The sequence below is a fragment of the Balaenoptera ricei genome, chromosome 15 (assembly GCF_028023285.1).
Source record: "Balaenoptera ricei isolate mBalRic1 chromosome 15, mBalRic1.hap2, whole genome shotgun sequence".
Lineage (NCBI taxonomy): Eukaryota > Metazoa > Chordata > Mammalia > Artiodactyla > Balaenopteridae > Balaenoptera > Balaenoptera ricei.
In genome coordinates this window covers 634,066-644,214 of record NC_082653.1, presented here as the reverse complement: position 1 = coordinate 644,214, position 10,149 = coordinate 634,066, and the positions used below count along the sequence as shown (strand labels likewise).

General features: G+C 65.2%; 1 protein-coding gene across 2 annotated transcripts; it reads right to left on the bottom strand.

Annotated features, from left to right (window-relative positions):
* EEF1A2 (eukaryotic translation elongation factor 1 alpha 2) lies at positions 1 to 8,588 on the bottom strand. Of its 2 annotated transcripts, none has more exons than XM_059897514.1 (8): positions 8,485 to 8,588; positions 6,926 to 7,147; positions 5,139 to 5,318; positions 4,373 to 4,669; positions 3,338 to 3,488; positions 1,935 to 2,191; positions 1,062 to 1,296; positions 1 to 405 (listed from the first exon to the last, which is right to left on the bottom strand). In XM_059897514.1, exons 2-8 carry the CDS (start codon positions 7,067 to 7,069, stop codon positions 278 to 280), a joined length of 1,392 nt encoding a protein of 463 aa, XP_059753497.1. In that variant the 5' UTR covers positions 7,070 to 7,147; positions 8,485 to 8,588; the 3' UTR covers positions 1 to 277. The 2 variants fall into 2 exon arrangements, with proteins under 2 accessions (XP_059753497.1, XP_059753498.1); XM_059897515.1 differs by lacking the exon at positions 8,485 to 8,588 and adding an exon at positions 8,312 to 8,469.
* Positions 8,589 to 10,149: the final 1,561 nt, after the last annotated feature.

The window sequence follows — 10,149 nt, the reverse complement described above, 5'->3', positions numbered from 1 at the left end:
TCCGGGGTGGCTCAGTTTATTGGTAAAACGGGCACTGAGCGTGGCAAAGGCTGGACGCGGAAGCCGGGGCGGCGGCGGGGGCGCTTTTCCTCTTAAAGAACTTCCACTGGACCTTGATGGCGAGCATCCAGTCGCTGACGGAGAGCCTCTTACAAGCGGAGGTGCAGACATGCGCCTGGCGGGGGGGCGGGGCGCCGGGACCGCGCCGGGAGCGGGGCCGGGGGCGGGGGCGGGGCGCGGCGCCGCCGGGGAGGGTCGCGCCGCGGGCGCCCGCGCTTCACTTGCCCGCCTTCTGCGCCTTCTGCGCCGATTTGGTGACCTTACCGGCGCCGCCGCTCTTCTTCTCCACATTCTTGATGACGCCCACGGCCACCGTCTGCCGCATGTCGCGCACGGCGAAGCGGCCTGCAGGGAGGGGGCGTGAGGCGCGGGCCGGGATGCAGCGCGCAGGCGCACTCGCGCCCGCAGCATCCTCCCCAGCCCCTGGCCCGGGGGCGGGGCCCTAGCGCTGGGCACCGAGCTCTCTGCGCCTGTTTCGCGGGAGGGGGGAGGGGGACGGGACAGTGGAGTACGAGGCTCCTGTCTCCTTAGGTGGCAGAAATAACACACATAGGATTCCGCCAAGGCGTCGTTGTGGGAATTAAATGGTATGTGAACAGTACTTAGGGCAGCCTGGCGCGGAGTACAGTACACCCTTTTAGCTATCTTGAAGATGGCCAGCAACCTTGCATAAGGCAGCTCTCTGATATAGGTCTGTGGGTCATCCTTGGGGTATCTGTGGAGCGGGCCAGCTGGAGGCAGGTGGCCAGTCCTAACTCTGCCACCAGACTAGCTGTGGGCCTTGGGTGACTCTGCAGAGCAGGATACCATCCCAGGCCCACCCAGTGGGGCCACCTGTGCTCCATGAGACAAAGACCAAGGCCGGGGGTCTCCTGCTAAGCTCTAAGCTGCAGCGGAAAAGTGCAGGACCCTCCGTCCACCCCACCCCCACAGTGGTCCTCTGCCCTTGGCCTGGACTGGCCACCACCCCGGGGCTGCCCCTCCCTCACCACCCGGCTCACCGAGAGGTGGGTACTGGGAGAAGCTCTCCACACACATGGGCTTCCCCGGGACCATCTCCACGATGGCCGCATCGCCGGACTTCAGGGACTTGGGGTTGTCCTCCAACTTCTTTCCAGAGCGCCGGTCAATCTTCTCCTTCAGCTCAGCAAACTTGCAGGCGATGTGGGCTGTGTGGCAGTCAATGACCGGCGAGTAGCCAGCGCTGATCTGCCCAGGGTGGTTCAGAATGATGACCTGTGGACAGAGGTGCATGAGGCCATCAGGCCTCGCCCAGCATCGCCCGGCACCCAAGTCCAGAAGGAGGCTCCGCCCACCCCCAGGTCCCTGGGGCCCAGAGTGCTGACCATGGAGGAAGGTCAGTCTAGGGGGAACCCAGGCCCCCGGACCTGGACCCCAAGGTCCTCTTCAAGCATCTAAAAAGCCACAAGAGATAAGCAACGACGAGGGCACGGTTTGAAAGGCCCAGCGGCCAGAGCAAAGACGGGGGATGACAAAACCGGACTTCGATTATCATATTTCAATTATATCTCAGTAAAGCCAATTTAAAAAATCCTAGTCACGTGAAGAGGTGACCAAAGAGGGCACAGTGAAAATGTAGAGGATAAAGTATCACAGGCCTGTCCCGGGCAATAAACTGATAAAAGTGTTTTCAGGACCAAAGTGGGACCTCAGTGAGGCTGGGAGCACCAAGGCCGGGGCACACCCCGCCTGCTCTTCCTGCCTGCGCCCTCGGCCGGCTTCAGCCCTGCCCGGCCTCAGTTGCCCACTCTGTGAAGCGGGGGGCTCAGTCCTCCCTGGTGCCAGGCAGCCCCCTCGCCTGAGGACAGCCCTGGTACCGGTTGGGGGGCCCTGCCGGCCACCGGACTGCCCACCTGGGACGTGAACTGGGCGGCCTCCTGGGGAGGGTCGGACTTGCTGTCCCCGCACACGTTGCCCCTGCGGATGTCCTTGACCGACACGTTCTTCACGTTAAAGCCTACGTTGTCTCCGGGCAGGGCCTCGCTCAGCGCCTCGTGGTGCATCTCCACTGACTTCACCTCCGTGGTGATGTTCACAGGCGCAAAGGTCACCACCATGCCCGGCCGGAGGATGCCCGTCTCCACTCGGCCCACGGGCACGGTGCCAATGCCTGCGCAGAGAGGAAGGGGGCCGTGAGGGCAGGCTGGGGCCAGGGGTGCCCTGTCCTCCCTGGCAGGTGGGGGGTGGCCACGTGGCGGGAGGGAGGGGACAGGGAGACCCTGGGCGAAGCGGACGCTGAGACGTTCAGACAGAAGCGGAGGCTTGCGCGCCCCGCCAGCGGAAGGAGGGACTGAGGAAGAGAGCTCCCAGAACACAGGGAGCATGGGCAAGGAGGGGTCCCACCCCTGCCCCCGGGTGGCAGCTTCCCCCGGAGGAGGCACTGGGGGACCCTCCTCTCCCCGAGGCCCCACCCTGTGAGGCAGAAGCCCACCCAGGGTGGCCTGCCCGGCGCTGGTGCTGCTGTCTTGGGGGTCATTCCCAAAGGGGCGTGGGTGCCCCTGCACTTCTCAGGACCTGCTTACACTGTGTGGCTGCCCGGTGGGGGTCTGGTGCTCCCCAGAGTGGGGGGCGGGGGGCGGGGGGGTTCCAGCCGGTCTCGCTGGCTGTGACAGAGGCTCGTGTGGCGCTGCGGAGACTGAGGCTGGTGGCCGCTCTGTGCAGGGCGAGCGTGACACCCCCATCCTGCACGCAGCCCCTGCACCTCTGCCACAGCCTCCTGGCTGGGAGTCCCCCACCGCTGCCCCCTCGTGGGCCTCATATTTGTTTATGGTTCTATATCATTTCATGACCAGCTTTTCTCATTCCTGGAGTGGATCGTGTCTCCCCCAAGACAGGGATCTCCAGGTGGAGAGTAATATGTGACTCTCCCTGTGCCACCAGCTTCTGGTATAGGGCTGGGCACTTATCTGGAGGGAGGAAGACCCTGGCAAACTCGGGACAGACTGATGGACGGGCGGGGGGAGGTGGGTGGATAAATGGACCGATAGATGGATGGATGAATGGACTGATGAAGAAATGGATAATAGATGGGTCGGGGGTGGGGGTGGATATATGGACAGATAGATGGATGGATGGATGGAGATGGGTGGATGGGTGGCCCCCCGGAAAGCGTGCAGCATGGAGGAAGAGGCTGAAATAACCCGGTCCGGATGCTCCTGGTCAGGGGCCCATTCTCAGGAGGGGGTCTGAGGGCAGAGCTGGCCAGGCGTGCAGGGTGGGTGCTGCAGCGGGCGGTGGCCATGGAGCCCTCACTCACCGCCGATCTTGTACACATCCTGCAGCGGCAGGCGCAGGGGCTTGTCTGTGGGGCGCGTGGGGGGCAGGATGGTGTCCAGGGCTTCCAGCAGGGACACGCCACTGGCGTTCCCTTCCTTCCGCTCCACTTTCCAGCCCTTGAACCACGGCATCTGCGCAGGAGGAAGAAGGCACCATCCTAGAGCCCATGTGCCCCCGCGCCACCCACCCCACAGCCATGGCCTCCGGGCCCACGGTTGGCTCATTCCTCCCTACGTGAGATCCCACGAGGGGAGCTCAATCCACGAGATACAAGCACGCAGCCCAGCCAGAAGGGGCGGCCCCCAACCACGGGTGCAGGGCTGAGTTTCCCCTGGCTCTCCTGAGATACCCCCCGTGCCCACCTCCCTCAGTGTGGGCAGTTGCAGCCTGGCCAGGACTAGCGACCCCTGCTGGGCCAGGGGTGGCCTCTGGCTTGACCCGGTGAGGCACGTGGTCTCGGGCTCCACAAATTCAAAACAACCAGTCCCACTCATCACCTCCTACCGAGACAGAGTCCCCAGGACATGGGCTGCCTGAGCCACCAGCTTCCCAGCTGACCCCAGAGAGCCAGCCCTCGGCCCTTTGCTGTCCCAGCCTGCTCTGGACCTCGGGGAGGTGCCTGGGGGGCCTCGGGGAGGTGCCTGGGAGGCCGCCGTGGCCTCGGCTCCTGGGGGGAGATGCAACCCTGCCACGCAGGTCTCTGGAGACAGAGACGGGGCAAGTGGGCCTGGGCCCCGGCAGCCGCTGCCCCCGCAGTGTCAACCTGGGGGTGGGGCGTGTCCCTGGCCAGAGAAGGAGCTGCAGCGGCTTCTGCCAGCCTCACGGGGAGGTTGAGCTGAGGGCAGAGCGTCTGGCCCCCAAGGAGTCTGGGGCTCCCACCAGCGCGGACACCCACAGGGGGCTGGCACCGCACTTGTAGCGCAGCCCTCTGACCTCCTGCTGGCTGGCTGTGCCCGCCCTGACCCAGGGCCCTCAGGGAGGGGTCCGAGCAGCCCCACCGCTGCTGGGCACTCACGTTGGGCGAGGGCTCCAGCATGTTGTCGCCGTGCCAGCCCGAGATGGGCACGAAGGGCACGGTGGCTGGGTTGTAGCCGATCTTCTTGATATAGGCGCTGACCTCCTTGACGATCTCGTCGTAGCGCTTCTCGCTGTAGGCGGGCTCCGTGGAGTCCATCTTGTTGACCCCCACGATAAGCTGCTTCACGCCCAGCGTGTAGGCCAGCAGTGCGTGCTCCCGGGTCTGCCCGTTCTTGGAGATGCCCGCCTCAAACTCGCCCACTCCCGCCGCTACGATCAACACGGCGCAGTCCGCCTGCCCGGCAGGTCGGGCAAGGTGAGCCCAGACCTCACCCAGCACCCAAGCCCAGGCCCTCTGGGCAGCAGACAGGGGCCTGGGCCATCTCCTGGGGATGGAACCTGGGGGTCCCAACCTTAGGGGCAGTGTCTGTCTGTCTGTCTGTGTGAATGCCCTGGCAATGGCGGATGGCCCGGGGGCATTTCTGCCCACATTTCAGTGTCCCCATCCTGGCCTCTGTGTCTTCTGTCTGTGAAGGTGGCCCTGACGGTGGCTGGCTGTCCTTACAGGCACCCTTGCCTGGCTGAGATGTCGGGGCACTTAGTTCTTTGGGGGGCGAGTGGTGACAAAGGTGAGGGGTCTCGTGCCCTGGCGAGGAAGCAGAGGAGACCCAACTACCGCTCACTGATTCCAGGGCCCCCAGGGTCTCCTGAATGGTGCCCTCGCCCCGCCTCCCGCTCCCCCGGGCCCCCGAGGCCCCGCCCACCTGGGAGGTGCCTGTGATCATGTTCTTGATGAAGTCGCGGTGGCCCGGGGCGTCGATGATGGTGATGTAGTACTTGGTGGTCTCAAACTTCCAGAGGGAGATGTCGATGGTGATGCCGCGCTCCCGCTCAGCTTTCAGCTTGTCCAGCACCCAGGCGTACTTGAAGGAGCCCTTCCCCATCTGGAGGGGCAGGGGCGTGGCTCAGGACAGGACCGGGACTCAGCTGGCCTAGCCACGGGTCCCCCTGGGGCGCAGGAGCAGCATGTCACAGCAGAGAGACCCCTCCCTCCTGCTGGAACCCTGGGACTCTGGACCCACCTCTGGAACTGGGGACACCCGGACCTCATCCCTGCCCTGCCCAGACCGGCCTCCGGCCACCTAAACGGGCGCCACCAGCAGGGGGCGCAAGGGTCTGGGAGCAGCCTGAGAGCCGCCCTGGTTTCAAGCCCTCCCCTGGCTGAGGGATCCCCTTTATCTGAAGCCAGGGTCCCCACCCCACCCCACCCCCCAGATCCCTGTGTCAGCCGATGACCCCACTGGGTTTCAGGCTGTCCAACCAAAAAGCCCCTCTGTGATTTTTTTTTTTTTTTTAAGGGAAAAAGAAAGAAAGAAATCAGATGAGGTCGCAAGGAAGGGCCTGGCTTTCCAGTTCTTTCTACAGCCGCTAAAGCTTCCCAGCGGCTCTGAGGCCCCTCCTCCACTCCCCGCCCCGCCTGACCAGGGAAAGCAAGGCCGGGCTACCCTCTCCCAACGCCTGTGCCAAGTGCCCAGCGAGACCCCCAGGGTCAGGGCTGCGGTCAGGGTGGCAGCTGTGGTCACTGCCCAGCTGGCCTAAGCTCCCTGCCACGGCCATGCACGGACAGGGCTCTGCCCTCCAGGGAGGCTGCCCAGCCAGGGTCCAGCTAGACCCGAACCAGACACCCTGCAGACACCCTCAGCCCCCCTCAACACCAGCCCCGCAGGGAAGAAGAGACACAGCTTTGGGGCCCAGAAGCACCTCCCCGGCCCCATGAGCAGGGTTCAGCCCAGGCCAGCAGCTGCCCCCTCCTGAGCCCTGGCACCGGCCATCCAGGTGAGACCCCTCACAGCTCCCCAACAGGAGCTTCTCCCGGAGCTCAGGGGTGGAGGTAGGAGGCACAGAGAGCAGACCCCCACTCCATGGACACGTCCCACCCATGGGTCTCGGACGCTTGAGAGGATCAGCTTCAGGAAATGGGGGGTCAGCCATCAAGGCCCCTCTCAGCCTCACCAGGTGACAAAGACCCCCCCCCAAAAAAAAAGGGTGCCACCCTGGACAAGCAGCCTGCCCCAGCCTGGCAGGAGAAAATGGAGCTGATGGGCTGGGTGCCCATCAATCAGCTATTAATAGCCGCTCTGAGTCCTGGCCCAGCCCTGGGACAAGCAAGGACAGCGCCACCTCCAGCCCCAGACCTCAGCCCTGGGGACATGGGAACCCAACCCTGGGGGCTCAGAGACAGTGACCTACACTGGGAGAAATGCACCTCCAGCCCCTCCCCCACCTGGGGCTGGTCCAGCAGGTCATCCCACCTCCCCCCCACCAGGCACCTCCTCAGAGACAGGCTCCCCCTGCTGCCCCCATGCCTTTCCCATCTGGATGCTGTGACGTACACACCTCCCACCTGGGGTCCTTAGGGCTCACGCCCCTCTTGCCCCAGAGGAGTTAATCTGAGCTACGTGCCCCAGGGTCAGGGAAGCATCAGCCCAGCTGCCATGTGGGAACGCAACCTCATGGTGGAGGCAAAGGTGGGAGCCCCCCCAGGGCTCACCTCGGCCGCCTCCTTTTCAAACTTCTCGATGGTCCTCTTGTCGATGCCCCCGCATTTGTAGATGAGGTGGCCAGTCGTGGTGGACTTGCCTGAGTCCACGTGGCCGATGACCACGATGTTGATGTGGGTCTTTTCCTTGCCCATTCTGCCCGGGGTGTGGGGAGGGGCTGGCACGACCTGGGGTGCTCTGGCTCAGGGCGAGGGGGACGCTGAGCAGTGACTCTGTGGGTCGAGGTGGGGAGCAAAGGTGACGGAGGGCCTCAGAGAGAAGCCCAGCAAAGACACTGCCCTGCACAGGTCGGGAGCACACCCTGACCACAGTCCGAGCCCCCAAGGCCAGAGCCAGGTCTCCGTGTTTAGCTGAGCAGAGCCCGGGGGCAAGCCCAAACAGTCCAGTAGCTGTAAATGTCTGAGTGCTGTGCCTACAGAGCCCCACCCCCCACCATGAAAGAAGTTAACCCCCATCTGGAGAGACCGAGAAACACCAGCCTGGGTGAGCCCCATGACCAGTCAGGGGCCTGGTGATGAGTCACCCCGCCCAGCTCTCCAGTGCCCTGTGCCCGGCGCTTGCTCCCCTCCCACGGTCTTGGGCTGGGACACCGCACCCGATCCCAGCCCCCACCCCCCGCCCCGCAGAGCTGCCACGGTGGAGAGGTGGTCAGTGCTTCCCACTCCCCTCCTCGAGCGGGGACGGCGCCATCTTCCCCTCATCCCTGCCCGGCAGGCTGGCACCGGGGAGACAGGCTGGCCCAGAGCTCAAGCAGGGCGATGCGGTGCCCAGATCAGGGGCCCAGAATAGCTCGGGCCCTCCCCGGGGTCTGGATAGGGGCAGACAGTAGGGCAGGGAGGTGGGGGTCCCTGCTCTGTCCAGAGGAGGGAGAATCTGGCCCCAGCAGCCAAGCTCAGCAGATGCCAGACAGAGATGCCCTCAGCCTGGTGGGGGCAGAGGGCCATACCCTCCCCCTTCCCTCTGGTCACAGGGTCACAGCCCCTGCCTCATCCTGGAGGTCAATGGAGAAACCTGGGCAGCCCGGGGAGGGGAGCAGGTGGCTGGGGAAGGGGAAGCGGGAGAAAACGGTGCACCCTAGGGTGCGGACACCAGGTGGACACCACCTGCCCGGGTGGAGGTGGGGTGGCAAGGACCCCTCAGGTCTCACAGCCTCCCCCTCCCCCTCTACGTCCGGGGGGGCACCCCCAGCGCCCACCCTCACCAGCCCCCAGCGCTGACGACCCTTCCCGAACCCCGAAGGGCCCCCGGGGCGATCCCAAGGTCACGGCTGCAGGTTGATCGCCGCCGCCCAGGAGACTCGCCCCCGCCGCGGCAGCCCCGTAAACAAGCGCTACCGCGGTGCCCCCACCCCACCCAGGGCCGCCCGGGGGACTGACCCCGGTGCTGGGTCCGGAGTCCCTGGGCGGGCAGCCGATCTCCTCGTGGAGCAGCGCAGCCTCGCCAGGCGCCGGGCCGACCAGTCTCTGCCCCTAGGACTGGTCCCCGGGGAAGGGACCCTCTGCGGAAAGCTGGGGGCGGGGGTGGGGACCCGGAGGCCCAGCGTCCTTACCCGGAGCCGAGGTCTCAGCCAGAGGGACTGGCGGCGCCGGCGCCGGCGGTTTTATCTCTCCAGGAGGGGGTCCACCTATTGACGGAGCAGGCGCAGTGCACTGCACCCCTGCAGTACGGCAATGCGGTACCGGCGCGGGCGGGGCCGGGGGCGGGGATGCGAGGGAGGCAGGGATGCAGGGGTATAGGGACAGCGGGCCCGCGGACGCACGCGAGCGCGACAGGGACGCGAGAGGGGGATGTGGCGAGGGAGCGAGCTACAAAGGCGGAGACGAGACGCACCCGGAGGGAGCGCGGGCGGGGAGAGAAAAACAGGCGGAGGCGGCGAGAGCCGGGGTGGGGAGAGGGAACAGAAAGGAGGGAGGGGCAGAGATGGAGAGAGGCCCGGAGAGAAACAGCTAGAGGCAGAGGGCAGATGCAGCAAGACTGAAACGCCAGGCTCAGGCACGCGAGCGGAGAGCAGCGCTGCGCCGAGCACAAAAAGACATTTGGATCATAAAAGGAGGTCCCAGGGACGGGCCAGTCCGCAAGGGTGGGGCAGGTGGGGGCAGGGGAGGAGCAGGTCAGGCCTGGGGGGTGGCTGAGGTCGGCGTCTGGGCGGCTGTCCTGCCGGCACCTGATTTACAATGGTGCTGTGTTCTGAGGCATGTCTCCAGGGTGGCCCAGGGGGTGCAGACCCCCTGGTGGGACCCCAGAATCTGCTTGTTTCCAAGCCCCCTGCCCCCCATGTGCCTGCCACACAGGCTTGCCCCAGCAGGATCCCAAAGCCAGGCTTCTGCAACCCGGCCCCGTGGTGTGGCATGGAAACTGTGGCCTCCAGGGTCCCCTCAGCTCGGCCAAGTGGCCTGAGGCTCCATCAGCAGATCCAGTCAGCTCACCCTCCCTCCGAGGCCCTGGAAAGAACTGTTTTCCACCCTGGGCCCCTTTTGGTACAGGGAACACTTGAAGTCCACCCCCAGAGCCCACTGAAATCTTTGAGGGCTGCCCTGGTCTGCACACATGGGCCGGGTTCCCAGGGACGCAGAGTTTGCCAAGGAAAGAAATCAGCTCCCAGAGAGAGTTCCAGGCTGTGGCCCTGAGGCCTCCCCTCAATCTGTAGCAAGTGGATGTCCCTGAGGACCCTGGGCAGACCAGGGCAATGACCAAAATGGGTTTCGAGGAGGGGGATGGGTTAGCGAAGACCAGGGTCATGGCCTCTTCCGGGACCTCCAACCTTGCCAGCTCACCCATTACCGCATCTCCCCGTGGCCATGTCTCCATCTGCCTCAGAGCCCGAGGACACTCAGGTTAGGGTCAGGGTCTCGGAGAAGGTTAGGCAGGGTCTCAAAAAATGTGCGGGGAGAGCAGAGGCCCAGGGGTCAGCACTTCCTGATGGGGCAGTGCCCACGGGGAGCCCCCAGAGGTGGGACCCCCAGCAGGTAAGGAAGTAAAGATGGGCCGGGGCAGTGGTTGGGTGCCAAGCAGGTCTCCCTGCCCCGTGGGGAGGGTCTCTCCGGGAGGGAAGGGGCCCTCCTGCTGGGCTGTCCCTGTGTCCGCCCCACAGACCGGGCGAGAGGGGCTGGCAAGTGACCCGGCACTTCCTTGTGCAGCTGATACCATCAAACAGGAGCCAGGAATTAAAAATACACGCCTGTGCGGAAAGCACGACCCACCCCGCCCGGCCCAG

Coding starts and splice junctions, on each gene's coding strand:
- EEF1A2 (XM_059897514.1), bottom strand. CDS start 7,069: ATGGGCAAGGAAAAGACCCACATCAACATCGTGGTCATCGGCCACGTG. Junction 4,670..5,138: donor TGATCACAGGCACCTCCCAG/GTGGGCGGGGCC, acceptor CCTGCCGGGCAG/GCGGACTGCGCCGTGTTGAT. Junction 3,489..4,372: donor TGCTGGAGCCCTCGCCCAAC/GTGAGTGCCCAG, acceptor CCTCCTGCGCAG/ATGCCGTGGTTCAAGGGCTG.